Here is a 15,512-nt window from a genome sequence, read left to right as displayed (position 1 = left end):
CTGATAAATCTAAGTGGAGTTTTTTTTTTTTTCAGTTCCTTTCCTGATATACAAGATTATCATATACATTTAGCTAAACTGCAGAGCAGAGTACTTTATGCTGGCTGCAGTCTCTACTTAAGAATTCTCAACCATTAGGCAACAATTTTGCTTTGGGTTCTAACATCTTCCTTAAGTTAATATTCTCTACAATATCTCCTTTCTGTCCAATTCCTAGTTTCCATTTTTATTAAAATTTCTCCACTAGATTGATTTATAAGTATTTACTTGAGCCTAAATCTCAAGGTTGTGGAATATCTATAATGGAAGTAAATCCACTTACACAAACATTTTGTGTAAGAATCACTTTGTTAAGAAGGGATTGTTGTTTATCCATTACATTATGAAGTAAATAAGCCTTCATAACTTGCCTGCAGTTCACTTAAAAACACCTCTACTTTTCCAAGAATATATTTGTAAACAAACTTTTGGAACACAAGCTATTCTTAAACACAAGTGTTACATTCTCTGTGCAGCACATGGCTATTTTAATTTTCAGGTGACAGCTTCTAAACAGTCGTCTATTTAAAATTTCATGAAGCAGGTACACCTGGGTAGCTCAGTTGGTTAAGAGCCCAACTTTTGATTTTGGCTCAGATCATGATCAATTTGTGAGATCAAGCCTCATGCTGGGCTCTAAGAGGCTGACAGGGAGGAGCCTGCTTGGGATTCTCTCCATCTCTCTCTGCCCTTCCCCCACTCACCTGTGCATACACGTGCACTCTTTCTCAAAATAAATATACTTTTAAAAAATTCATGAATAACGCTATTACTAAGATTAATAATTATTTTCATTCTTAAAGATTTTCAACAGTTTCACATCTAAGTTTTTGCACAACTTTTGCAACCTCTATTTCCAATTAAAAAATTAGTATGTCCCGAAGTTCTTGAGGAAAAGACTAAATGTGTTTTAACCCATATTTTAGGAAGTTATTTTTCTAAAAATGGTGTGTAAATATCCCTTCCCCCTTAAGAACTACTATGAGCTCAAAGATTAATGCAACAGTGAGAATAAAGGTCTTAGGGAACAAATACTTGGCTCCCAAATGGCTATGCTTTGTAAGTGATTTTGTGTATCAGAGATGCTTTGAAAGGAGGGAGGGCTTAGAGATCATGGTAGTTTAAAATCAATATGGCTGTCTCAACTCATTTTAAATAAAAAACTCTACATAGATAATACCATTTAAATTACTAGCACAGAACTTCAAAGGGAAGCAGGGGTTAGGGGGATTAAAATTAAGATGTTGGTTGTAGATTGCTTCATTTTATAATGGATGCCCAATTTTTAAACACATGGCATTACTGGGTATTGTTGAAGTAACACTACTGTATTTATGTATTTTTTAATGTTTTAGTTAGTTTTGAGAGAGAGAGAGTGGGGAAGTGGCTGAGAGAGGGAGACAGAGCAGACAGCAGAGAGCCTGATGCAGGGCTTGACCTCACAAACTGTGAGATCGTGATCTGAGCCGAAGTCGGATGCTTAACTGAATGAGCCACCCAGGCACTCCATAACACTACTGGATTTAGAAATAATCTTAATAATTTCACATTCTACTCAATTTTTCCTATTTTTCAAACTATCTCATACCTATGCATATGTATAGGAAAAGAAGTTCAATTTCAGGAAGTGAATAATTTTTTTTAAGTTTATTTATTTTTGAGAGACTATGTGTATGTGCCAGAGTGGGGGAGGGGTAGAGAGAGAATCCAAAGCAGGGTCTGAGCTAAGGGCTCTATCTCACAAACCTTGAGATCATGATCTGAGCTGAAATCAAGTGTCAGGTGCTTAACCTAAACTGACTGAACCACCCAGGCACCCCAGGGAGGGAATAATTTAATTAACACTATTTTAGCTTTCAAAATGATTAAGATGGCCTGTAACACTAGAAAAAAAAAAAAGACTTAAAAATTCTGAATTTGAAATTTTATTTTTCATTTGTATGACCTTCAACTTTATAACACCAAAATGGAAAGGGTGTGTGTATGCAGAAGTATGACCACTTACAACTACACTACCCACCCCTAAAGAACAGAGAAAGCAAAAATGTTATAAAACAAGGTTTATTCTGCAATACTTTATCATAATGAATTGCATCTCTTTGGTAAAAATAAACTTTATAAACATTTTAATAACCAGAGATTAGATACAAAAACTAAACATCTGTTAAGTTGCTTTTAATATGAGCAAAGACTGGCAACTGAGAAGTGGTTCATTTGTGACTGGTCATCTACTGGCAGTTATAACTCAAACTCAGGGCAGTTTTTATGCTACATTAGAAAAGAGGATAAGGAAATCAGTTCAATAACTCAAATTTCTTGAATGAGAAAGCATTCTTATACTTTCATTGAAAAATAAATAATAGTTACACTGAATTGGCAATTATACATTTTTATACACTATAGGATGGCAACATAATACTTTAAAATTAAGCACTTAGTTTAATAAGAAATGTACAACAATTTTAAAAACAAATTTGATAATGGCACTGGCAGTTAAATGCAAAAAAAAATGTGCTTTAAGAAAAAGATGGCAGGTAGAACATTAAAATACTCTAAATTTGTCTTTCAATAAATATTTTGAGTACATCATTAACACAGTGAAGTAAACTTTGTTTAAATCAAAGCTTACACATTTTGAACTAACAACAACAACAAAATAAACTATAAAGTATATGTAAACCAGAAAGCCTCAAAGTTTCTGAATTAAATGCTATAGTCTTCACAAAAGGTTGTTAACTTACTGTAGTATTTAAGACAAAAGTCTTTACAGCTTTGTGAAGTATTCACATCTGTTGCTTAAATTGCTGGGAAAGGCCTCCTGATCTACCAAGACACACACATTCCCTCCTTAACACTTTCTCTAGCTTTGAATTCGTCCTAACATATATTTAACTGACCGCCTCCTATGAACCCTTTACATAATGCCTCAGAAAGTAGCAGAAGAAAATTTATATTCTAAACCTTATTATATACAAGGGGATCTAAGTTAAGAGAAGTCATGCTGGCTATAGGGAGGAAAGGAAAGACTCAAAGGTGGAACAAGGAGATGATCCACCAATAATTCTTTCCATGAATACAAGTAATGTTTTCTTTCTCTGAATCTGAAAGGTAAAATAAAATATTAATGAATTTAATAATATATTGCACAAATAAATTTCAAAAATCTATATTCAAGAAACACTGATTCTATTTGGGATGTGAAGGATGAAGATTAATTGTGCTGAGTCAAAACTTTTACTAGAAATCTATTATAAATGGGAATTGGTTGTAACAATTTATATCAATATAAGGCAAATAATGTTAGCTTAATTCACAGTCTTAAAGTATGCTGGAACATATATAATCTCTCTGAAATTGCCAAATTTTTGCTATTACAGTAAAATTTCTTATGAATATATTAGAAATATAATTTCTAGTACATAGGACTGGAAATTATTTTCTTTAATTGGGTGGTGATTAGCCATGTTTTTATCTCAACACATCTGAGGAATGGGATCATAATACCTATGAAAGTAATAATGGGAGAACCATAATTAAAAAGGTACTTTCTCTTTAAAATAACTGTCTTGGTAAATCAGCAAATGGAGTGATGCAATGAATTCTGTTTAAGAATTAAGTGTAAAATATTGTGTGACTTCTTCCTATTCACTCGTAGTACAAAAGTGTTTATTGTCCTTGCTAGTGAAGTTAAATTTAACTTTTAAATTTGCAGGAAGAGCACATGAAGAGGGAGAGAAAATCAAGTTTAAAGTATTACTGTTATTTATATTAAGCCAAAATAATTCCGAAGATCCCTCTTAAAGTAGGGACAACTCAACTCTCCCCCTCCTTAGATCATTTTCCTCTGCTTTCCAAGAGTAATTACAAATGGACAGGAACCAGAGAGATTATCTGTGGTACAGAATTTCAGTAGGACACAATAAACTGGAACCAGATCACTGAAACACTGTTACTAAGGTCTATGCAGAACAGTTTCAAGATATTGTTAGAATGATATTGATAATCTGTGTACTATTTATACTGTGTAAAGCATTTTTTGTGTGTTATATTCATTGTCTACAGTAAAAGATGGTAACTTGAATTAGCCATTTTCTGTAGATGTGACATATATGAAGAACAAAAACTGCAAATATCTCATCCTGCATACTTGAGGACTATTTTTTGTTATCAACAAATTAAAAAATTACTGTATTTCAACAGCACCAATTCTATTAATGTGGCTATCCAGGTTCAATTACAATTAACATGGAAACAGGACAGACAATAGTAATGTTGTTATCCCTGGCTTAAAGTTTTGCCGACTGAAAAAGATGTTTTCATTAGGCTTCTCATTTGACAGTTTTGCCCAAATAAAACTTACAAGTTAAAATAAAAATATTTGTCTCTTAAAACACACACACACACACACACACACACACACGCAAATCCAAGAAAATGCTTTAGTCATAGAAATAGCTGAAAGTAACCATCCCAAATCATGAGCCTATCTGTGTACGTATGTATGTGTGTGTGTGTGTGTGTGTGTGTGTACATGTATATGAAATTATCAGAAAGTGAAAACAAGGTCATTGTTATAAAACAGAATGTATGTATCATGAGATAAACTGAACTTTTGGAAAGTTGCTTCCACCACTGTAAAAAAATATATATAATAAAGTTTAGTTTTATTAGTATCTTGTGTTCTTTCTAAATAATATATAAACTATAAAAATGATATGAAAAAAATGTCTTGTAGAAGCAGATTTGATCAAATACTTAAAATGCCTTAGTCAATGCACATTTGGAACAACAATATAAAATCTTTTAGCATGGAATAAATGGCACATAATATGTATTATACGGTCTCCCCCAAAAGATGTACTGTATAAGATTAATTTTGTATAAATTTTAAAACCCCTGAATGTACACTGTCTCTACAGTTTTGTTAAATCCTTTCAATTTCAATTACGAATACATACAAATTTAATTCATACAAACCCTGGAGAGAAGTTTTTTCCTAAAGGATCTACTACCTTTATTTATGACGACATATGTAGTAACTATTCAAAATGTTTATATTAGATTACACTCCATTCCTACTACAAAATTCTCAGAATGCACTCCACTTAACAAGCAAATAAAAGATACTCTTATTGCAAAAAGTGTGTCAAAATGAGTGTTAACTCCATAACACACTTTATGGCTATATCCTCTCATTGGATTGTTTCTACTCAACAAATATAGCTAGTGGCTAAAATTCAAACAATGGTTACAAAGCACTTTGGGAACAAACAAAAGGCCCCAATAAATGTTATGCAATATTTGAGAGGTAAAAAAAAGAAATCAAAGATAACACTGTAATAGGAATTGGAGTGTTCTTAGATGAAATTATGCCACAAACCTGCCTTTTCTAAATCTCAGAACTCTTTGCTGTACTTTCTGCCTATGTAAACAAAAGGAACCTTCTAGACATCTAGGACCTTTTCCAATTTATACTCAACTTTGTCCATGCTTCAACAAAAAGTAATTAAAAACCAAAATTAAGACCAAAAAAAAAATTCCAAATCTCATTCTACTGGACTGCATGTGTCCAGAGAGAAGTACATGAGAAAGACATCAGCAAAAATTTTAGCTGGATCAGCAACTACAGTTAATTACAGATTGGAAAAGAAAATGAAAAAAAGTCACAGAGTTGCCAATTCTCCCACTTTAACATATTAACAAAATAAAAGATTTTTCCTTCAAGTTTTAAGACAGAGGTTGTGGATTTTCTTATACAAAAATTTCCAAATCTTGGAGACACTTATCACAAAAATTATGCTTTTAGGACTTGGCATCGTATCTATGATTGGGCATGTTCCTGACAGCAATTATTTAATAGAAATTAAAACAAACATTTTGAAATAAACAATTAGCACCCCTCCCAACCCTCAAACAAAAGAAGTCCATTATGGCTTTGATATCCCTTATAAAGAATTAAGTAGAAGAGTATTGCCACACTTTAAAATAATTTCACACTAATAAGTATTTCTATTTTCTCCGCTGCTTTTGATTTTGTGTCTTTGCAGTACTTATTAGGGAACCCAGACAGGTACGAATTCCAGCAAGGTGGAGCAGAGATCCAGCTGCCTCTTTGAGCTCCTCATCAATTTCTTGACATAACTGTTTACGCATCTTTTTGCCTGGCTGCCCTTTATCAGAGGTATCAGCACAAGCCTGTGACGCATAGCCACTGTCTCCAAGAGGATCATCTTCATAATCAACATCTGTATCTTCTTCACTGTGAAATCCTTCACTGCCATCACTTCCCACATGGCTACTCTTTGGGATAAATTCATATGACTCATCCACAGAGGACAGAGAAGACACGCTAGACCTGGATGCACAGCGCTGTGCTGCCATGCTACTTGCACTGTAATTGTGGTCTTCTTTTGGATCAATGCTCGTGGCTAAAGAGTGACTCTCTTGCAGTCGCACAGTACTGGGATGACCGAATGCATTGCTGTAATTCCTCTTTTTTTGCATTGCTGTTTTAAGAGGAAGAGGCTTCTCACCTGTTGTAAAGAAAACATCTATCGATATAGGTCAAATGCATTTGATTGCAAGAACAGGCCATTTAAACTACTGTACCATTCCTGAATAGTAAGTGCTTTAAGTTAGTAATGTTTTATAGGTTTTTGTTTGCTTGTTTCTTTTTTTATGCAGACCATATCATCCTGTAGGTATTAAGTTGAAACATTTTATTTTATACAATTTTTTAATGTTTATTTATTTTTGATAGAGCGAGAGCAAGAGCATGAGCGGGGTGGGGAACACACACACACACACACACACACACACACACACAGAGAGAGAGAGAGAGAGAGAGAGAGAGAGAGACAGATGCAGATTCAGAAGCAGGCTCCAGGCTCTGAGCTGTCAGCACAGAGCCCAATGCGGGGCTCGAACTCATGAACTGGGAGATCATGACCTGAGACGAAGTCAGATGTTTAACCGACTGAGCCACCCAGGTGCCCCTAATTTGAAACATTTTAAAATCACTTAATGAAATGTCTTGACCTTTCCATCAAAAATATAATTATTTTGAGCTGCTTGTACAGAATGTCTCAATAAGAATGTATCACACTGTTTAGCTAACCATTTCCTTGATATTTAGGTTTTCCCAATTTTTCACCACTATGAAGAACTGCAATGAAAATCCTTCTGATGCTTTTTCTTACACATATGCAAATATTTTTCTAGGATACTAAGAAACAGAACTGTTAAGTAAGAGAATACACGCATTTCAAGTTATTATTAGTATTTTTTTAATTGAAGTATTATAGTTGACACACAATATTAGTTTTAGGAGTACAACATAGTGATTTGACAATTCTATACATTCCATAATGCTCACTATAAGTGTAGTCACCTATAGAAAGTTAATACATTATTGACTATATTCTCTATGCTGTACTTTTCACTCCTCTCTTATTTATTTTATAACTGGAAATTTGAAACTTCTTAACTCCCTCAATTAATTTCATCCATCCCCCCACCCTCCTTCTCTCTGGCAACCACCGGTTTGTTCTCTGTATTTATAAGTGTGTTTGTTTTTTGTTTGTTCACTTGTTTGTTTTTTAGATTCCACATATAAGTGAAATCATATGGAATCTGTCTTTCTGTCTGGCTTATTTCACTTAACATAAAGCCCTCTAGGTTCCTTTAGGTTGTCAAGAATGGCAAGATTTCATTCTTTTTTATAGGTGGGTAACATTTCATTGTATATATCTATCACATCTTTATCCATTCTTGTATTGATGGACACAAGTTGCTTCCTTATTTTGGCTATGAAAATAATGCTACAATAAACACAGGGATGCACATATCTTTTAGAATTAGCATTTTTGTTTTCTTTGGGTAAATATCCAGAAGTGGAATTACTGGATAGTATGGTTTTAGTTTTTTTGGTTTTTTTTAGTGTTTATTTATTTATTTTGAGAGACCAAGAGAGACCAGGGAAGGGACAGAGAGAGAGAATCCAAGGCAGGCTCTACACAGTCAGCACAGAGTCCGACGCAGGGCTCAATCTCAGGAACTGCATGATCATGACCTTAGCTGAAATCAAGAGTAGAACGCTCAGCCAACTGGGCCACCTAGGCACCCCTATTTTTAGGTCTTTGAGGAACCTCCATACCGTTTTCCATAGTGGCTGTACCAATTTGCATTCCCACCAACAGTAGGTTCCCTTTTCTCTACATTCTCATCAATACTTGTTAGTTCTTATCTTTTTGGTACTAGACATTCTGGTATGAGATCTCACTGTGGTTTTGATTGGCATTTGTGATTGGTATTTTCAAACTGTCCTCTAAAATGGTTTTATGAATTTACATCCTACAGTGTGTGACAATATCCAGTTCCTACAATTAACACCTGATATTATCATGGACAAGAAAGTAGTATACCAATATTGTTGCATTTTGCATTTCCCTGACTTTTAGACAAGTTGCTTATCTTTTCAAATGTGTATTGTCCACTTTATTTCCTTCTTTGAGACTTACCTAATTCATATTATTTTCTTGGCTTTTCTGTTGGGTTTTTTACTTCTTACTTGTAGAATCCTTTTATATACATATACTCAATATTAACCCTTTGTTATATACATAGTAAAAAAAAATGTTCTCTCAGTGTTTTGCTTGGGTGACTTTTCTTACAGGTATCTTTTGTTGTCAGAACTTCAATTTTTTTTTTTAATTTTTTTTTTTTTTAACATTTATTCATTTTTGAAAGACAGAGAGAGACAGAGCGTAAACAGGGGAGGGCTAGAGAGGGAGTCACAGAATGCAAAGCAGGCTCCAGGCTCCAAGCTGTCAGCACAGAGCCTGACGCGGGGCTCGAACTCATGGACCGCGAGATCATGACCTGAGCCAAAGTTGTCTGCTTAACTGACTGAGCCACCCAGGAGCCCCATTCAAAATTTTGACATTTAGTTAAATTTACTCACATTTTCTTTTATGGATTTTGCACTTGTATCTCAAGGGTTTTCCTATTTCTAGGTTATAAATATACCTTCCTATATTTTCTTATCTATGGCTTTCATTTTTACTTTTAAATCCTCAAGTTTAATTTTTATACATGCTGTTAATTTCTTCATTTCTTGGTCCATGTAAAAAAGATCTATCACAATATAAAACTCAATCTCATAATTTGCTCACATAAATTAAAATATGATAAGACAAAGTAATTCAGATGAAAACATAATTTAGTTGGAAAAAAACAATTTTGCCTATAACATTTAAATACTTTGCATTCTAAATTACATTTGAAAAAGCACTCACAAAAATGTATTTTAAGAAGAAAAACAGGTTTGCTTACATTCTAAAATTCCTTGTTCTATAGAAGTATTTAAAAGCATCATTGCAGTGGCAGCATCAATATCAGATTCTGAAAAAGGAAACCAGTAACAATATTAATGTTCTTTATAAAAGAGAAGCTATTTTAAGTATTTGCAAAGGTAACCAAAATTCAGATGTGGTGCATATTCTTTTGCTTAAATACACACACACATACACATACACAATAAACAAAATGAGACACATTATTCTGCAATTTGTTTTTGTTCACTTAAAATTATGAACAGTTTTATGAACAGTATTGAATGAAGGACAAATGCAAGGTACTAGAGATCATAAAATTCTTTATGATTTTAATAACTTTTTCTTTCCTCTAGCTTACTTTACTATAAGACAGTAATAACTCATAACACACAAAATACGTGTTCATCAACTGTTTATGTTATCAGTAAGGCTTCCAGTCAACAGTAGACTATTAGTAGTTAAATTTTTAGGAAATCAAGTTATACATGGATTTTCAACTGCATTGAGGAAGGAGGCAGAGGTCAGCACCCCTAATCTCCACATTGTTCAAAGGTCAACTGTAATTAACCGAAAATGTACACAAAGACATTACTTTTTAGCCTTTAAAAAATATCCTTACCTGTGCATATGTGCAGTTATGAAGTACTGCATTAATTGCATGCTAGTTACAGGAGTTAAAAGTATATGTACTTGGTCAGTCTGGATCATGTGAATCTACAAATGCTAAATGAATAATTATTGCTGGCACAAAAGTATTAGTAATGTTTTTAATCATTATATATGAGCCTACAAGTACTATAGATTTGTATAATACATATGAGGGCAAAAATAATTATAGATATTCCATAAGAAAAATAGGCTTTAAAAGGTTGAGAAAATCAGCAGGTCTACTCCAGATAAAGTCATTATGCTCTCATATCTACTTTTCTACTGAAAGTTCCTCTCCATCTTGGTGATCTATTATTCTGAATAACTATAATTAAAGAAAAGTGAAATGATACAATCTAAACATGAAGAAAAAGTTAGAAAATATTTAGAAATTTTAAATTATAAAGGATGTTTAAAATAAGATTTGGATTTGAAACTTCCCATTTCTACCTCAAAGTCAGAAAACTTTTGTTAACCCAAAGTTTTCCATTTTATTTGTAATATCTAATTATAGAGTTATTCTAGATAATAAGGTCATAAAGGTATTGACTTGTCTTCTCCCCAACCTGACTATAAACTTAGTGAAGGCAGAAAAGGTTATTGTTATGGACTTTACCAAACAGACTTAGGTAAATCAGAAGATGGTTGTTACAAGGGAGCACACAATACTGTAGTTCTTTCCCCTTGAATAAACTGTGACTTTGTGAAACACAAGTCTCTATATGAACGCCTCCCCAGTTAGACTGCCAGCTTAAGGTAGGAACCCATCTTACCCTCCATGTTCCACAATGCCTGTAACAATAGTAGGTCCTTGATAAATGTGTAAATAATAAAGTATAAGACCTCTTTATCCTCCTTTCTTTAGATTAAGCTACTACCTACCACCAAATTACTAACTAACGATATCAATGGGCTTAGCATGCTCTAGGCATTAGTAACTCATCTCATTCTCCCAACTTTATAATGTGGGCACTATTAGTATATTTCCATCTTAAAAATGAAGAAAAAAAGAAAAAAGAAAAAGACACAGAGGGGTTCTAGGAATGACAAAGATGGGACGAACCTCAATAGTCTATTTCTAGAATCCAGGCCTTCAATCTGTACTCTATCATCAATCCTTAATACTTACTAAGTATCCATGACTAGAGTAGGATTCTGCAGAAATTTACAGAAGATACTGGAAATTCTCTATTCTGTTACTCACTCAATAAGTTGAGTGCCCTGTTATGAGCCAGACATCATTCCAGGTTGTGGGAACACAGCAAAAAAACAAAACAGGAAAATCCCTAACCTCTCAGAACACAAAGGAATAATTAAAACACAGTATGTCACAAGGTGATAAACACTAGGGAGAAAAATTAAGAGGAAAGGGAGATAGAGAGTGTTGAGAAAGGTGGTTGCAATTTTAAAAACAGAGGTTAGAGAAGGTCTCAACAAGAGGCAACAGTTGAGCAAAGATCTCCGGGAGATGAGAAAAAGAAGCCATTTAGATATCTGAGGGAAGAGTATTTCAAGACAGAAAAAACACTAAGTAAAAAAAAATTTTAATCAGTAATTCCCATATCATAGCCAAAAGGATAGCAAAACAAAGATCTCTCAATTCTCGTCTCTTAAAATGAGACCTGACTACAATTTGATAGAGCTCAGTATTCTAACATGTCCCTGAAGAAAAAAAAGTGCAGACTCTAGCCCATATTGTATCTCTGTGTGAACTGGAAAAAAGCAACTCTGCCTCCAGGTGAATGCTTCCCTGTATGAAGGCACACAGCTTGAAGACTGGAGTGTGGGTTGAATTTCAGACCCCACTTACTGTCTCAGCCAGATGTCCTTGGGCAGGGCACATCTTGAATGGCACTATGCAAAAGCCCTACAGAGAGATTCCTGCTACATGAAATAATTTTTCTTTTAATAAAAAAAAGGTCTATCTCATTTCCAATTTTATTAAAAAGAGGCGGGGAAGGGGGAGGTGGTGGTGAGGGAGAATCTAGCACTGAAATACATTATGATGAGGAAACAATTTCAGGACATTTATAATCTTATAAAATGAACTACCTGTAAAATCTTATCAAAAAAAATTAGTGTATCTCTAGCTTAATCTCCCATAGTAAACTTCCATTAGAATTCAAGGAGTCATATTTCTGAAATATAATACCTAAAATAAAGAAAATTGATGAGGCTTATCCTGACAACATAAGAAAATTGCATTAACACCACATTTCTTTTCTCAGTTTCCAAATATTTAAAAATGATAACAAAACTAGGTATTATTTCTGTACAGTAGGACAGGAAATGTGTTCCTTAAATACATTTATTTCTTGTATAAATTACAGCCAAATTAATTTGAACTCTCCCACATGAAATTAACTTTATGAAACCAAAAACTTCTTTGCAAAAGGATTTTATCTGTATCTGATTTGCTTGGTTTAGAACATTTGTAAGTGTGCTTACCATAATGCCTTGCCAATTAATTCTGGAAAAAAAAGTCTAACTGCAAGAGAAATGACCCAAAACACTCAGTAATCAAGAATACCTGATTATCAATGATTTGTCCAAGGTACATTCTTGGAACAAAAACAACAAAAACACTTTACAAATTTTACAAAAACTTTACAATTTTAACTTGGAGTACCCAATCTGTTTTGCTATTAACATTAAACTGAAGACTTACTTATTGTCACAATTAAAAACACTTCACAATGTTACTTTTTCACCGACAATACTTCACACTATTTAAAAGGTAGCTCTGTGTTTTTAAAAAACATACTATTAGCTAGGTTATCTAACATGTCCAGTTCATAAAGAATAAAAATCTGGTGCTCCTATAAGGTCTTTTGTTTATATTTTCTGGCACTATTTAGATTAAGCAAATAATTAACTTCTAGTTGAAAGTCATTTGTCATTAGTCATGAGAGCTATCCAAATAGTGATTAAAAAAAAAAAACAACAAAAACTTAGTTCAAAGTCTTATTATTTCTTTTTTCCTTCATAGTTCTGACTGGAGTTCAAAACCTGCTACTGATTTAACAACTGGTTCAAATAAATTTCCATCGTAAGTGTTAATTTGTATGTCCTGGCTTATATTTCATTAGGTTTGATGCTGGGAAATTATGAACGATCATTCAGAAAAAAATTAAAAGACACTAGGTTCAGCTATGTGAAAGTGAGGGTTTTTGAGAGAGAGGGAGAGAGAGAATCCCAAGCAGACTCCACACCGCGAGTGCAGAGCCCAACGTGGTGCTCAAACTCATGAACCAGGAGATCATGACCTGAGCTGAAACCAAGAGTCGGACGCTTAACCGACTGAGCCACCAACATGCCCCAAAGTGAGGGTTATAATACATTTCTGTTCTAACAGACTAACACATTTCTGTTATCTGATTCTCAATTCATTTGCTTAAGGAATGCTATGAGAACAAAAGAGGCAGAATTTAAATGTTTACAAGCTCAGTAATAACTATAAGGACTTATTGCCTCTATCAAAACTAATATACATATTTAAAGAGCATCCAGAGAAGTTGTCTCTTGTGATTCTTTAATAGAGGAGAGCAATTTTGATAAATTGCTGATACTTTAAGCTGCTTGGGCCACTGGTTTACTTTCATTTCTATTAAGATACAAATTATGCTGATTTGCAACCTTAAATTTGCCCTTAGATTTGCACTTAGCCCATAATATCATCATTAACTGCCTAAAGTTTGTATTTTCTTGTAGTATACTAGTGCTTAAGCAGAAATACTAAAACTTACTAACTAGAATGTGAGTTCCATTTTTGTCGTCTTTGTTCACTAATGTATCCTTGGTACCTAGTACATAGTGTGCTCAATATTTAAGTGGATGAATTTATTCCAAACCCACACCAAACCAAAATACTGAGAAAAAAAGGTTTTGAGATCTCAGTATGAGATTCTTATGTCTCCTGCCCCATTATACAATCCTGTAAACATAAATATTGGCACATAAAATCAGTCATTGAAAGGTGAGCAAGAGATACTTTAAACAAACTACTGCACCTACTCTGGATGACAGTGACTGTTTCTCAAATTCCTATGCCTAAATAAGTTCTTCTGTTGCTCTTACATATTTTAAAGGTAGCTATAATATAATTATTAGTAAAGATGATTCTATGAAGTGATAGATGAATATAATATTGGATTCTAATACTGGAACTCAATGACACCAAAGTGATCTTTACAAAACACAATACTGACAATGTTGCCTGATTCTTTAAAGCCCTTCAGCAGCAACTAAGGCACCTCATATATGGTAGGAGTGCAGGTTCTGAAATCAGAGTTTCTGAGTTCTTTGTATGCCATTTACTAGTCGTGTGGCCTTGAGAAAGTTACTTACTCTCTTCAAACTTCAATCTCTGTATTTGTAAAAGGAAGTAACAATACCTCAGAGTTGGAAGGATTAAATGAGATGACACATTCAAAGCATCATAGTAAGGAACTCAGTGCTAACTAATGTTATAATTATAGGAAGGAGTTCAAACTCCTTACTCTAAGTAAGTTCTTGATTTGGCTGATGCTTGCTTAAACTTCTTCATTTGCCTTGCCCATGCTAAGTGATCACATCTACAGCTACTGGACCAAGGCTATCCAATCCTCTTTTATACTCCTAGGCTTCAGCCAAACTCATTAGCCTGTGGTTCCCAGCAGATACCCTCCAACAAGGTCAAGTATTCCCCCAACTTTTCAGGTCTGGCTCAAGCACCACACTTTGTTTTCTAAGAGGCCTTTCCTAACCTACCTCTAAGCTTAATTTGCCACTCACTTCCTTTTTGTCCCAGTGTACTCTGCATAATTCTTATCAACCTTCTTCAATTAAACTGTATGGTTTTTCAGAGCAGGGCCTGGGTCTCTTTCAACTCTGCATATCTCAAAGCACCCATACATTGCTTGGCACCATGTGGGAATTCCACAATTACTTATAGAATAAACAGTTGAATGTTTAGTCCCTTTACCACTGTGTTTTTTCAAACTTTTCCCTAGAAATGATATCAAGATAGAAAAAAATGCAAATTTCCTCAACAGTCTATCAAACTACCCTAAAGCAACCTGATTTATATATGGATTTTCTCAAGTTTTTGTTTGGTCTTATGTTTTCCTCTTAAAACTCATAAGAACTGTACATTCTATTCCAGGACAGACCTGAATTTGTTTCAACCTAGAACACCAAGCACTCTTCCCACCAAGTCCATTATTACCAGGCCTAAGACTCACCAGTATAGAAATGGAGGGAAGTAAGCTGTTAGCAGCACTGAAGAGATGATGAACCATATGTATAAGTCGTTAGATGAAAGAGAAGTGCCTATGCTCCAGTTATGAAAAACTGGCTAAAACTAGCAAGAGAAAATTGTGGAAGTGTCTGCTCCCCAAAGGAAGAAGCAGAATTAGGATGGGATGGCATAAGAGCAAGAAGAGATTCTAAATAAACCCAGAATTCACAAAGAAAATGTTCTCAAAATTTGCATATGAACTGAGCTTGAAA

The 15,512-nt window shown here is 34.0% G+C and overlaps 1 protein-coding gene across 2 annotated transcripts in view; it reads right to left on the bottom strand.

Annotated features, from left to right (window-relative positions):
* Nucleotides 1-2,087: 2,087 nt before the first annotated feature.
* The window catches only part of FOXN2 (forkhead box N2), a 65,967-nt gene continuing 52,542 nt past the window's right edge, over nucleotides 2,088-15,512 (bottom strand). For both annotated transcript variants that reach the window (XM_042932217.1, XM_042932218.1), the window contains exons 5-6: nucleotides 9,373-9,441; nucleotides 2,088-6,572 (exon numbers count right to left, since the gene is read on the bottom strand). In XM_042932217.1, coding sequence (XP_042788151.1) covers nucleotides 6,049-6,572; nucleotides 9,373-9,441 — 593 coding nt within the window. In that variant the 3' untranslated portion in view covers nucleotides 2,088-6,048. The remainder of the gene's footprint in view (nucleotides 6,573-9,372; nucleotides 9,442-15,512) is intronic.

This window comes from Panthera leo, chromosome A3 (assembly GCF_018350215.1).
Source record: "Panthera leo isolate Ple1 chromosome A3, P.leo_Ple1_pat1.1, whole genome shotgun sequence".
In the NCBI taxonomy this organism is placed as follows: domain Eukaryota; kingdom Metazoa; phylum Chordata; class Mammalia; order Carnivora; family Felidae; genus Panthera; species Panthera leo.
Note: the sequence above shows the minus strand (reverse complement) of the source record. Positions and strands in the feature narration are given on the sequence as shown.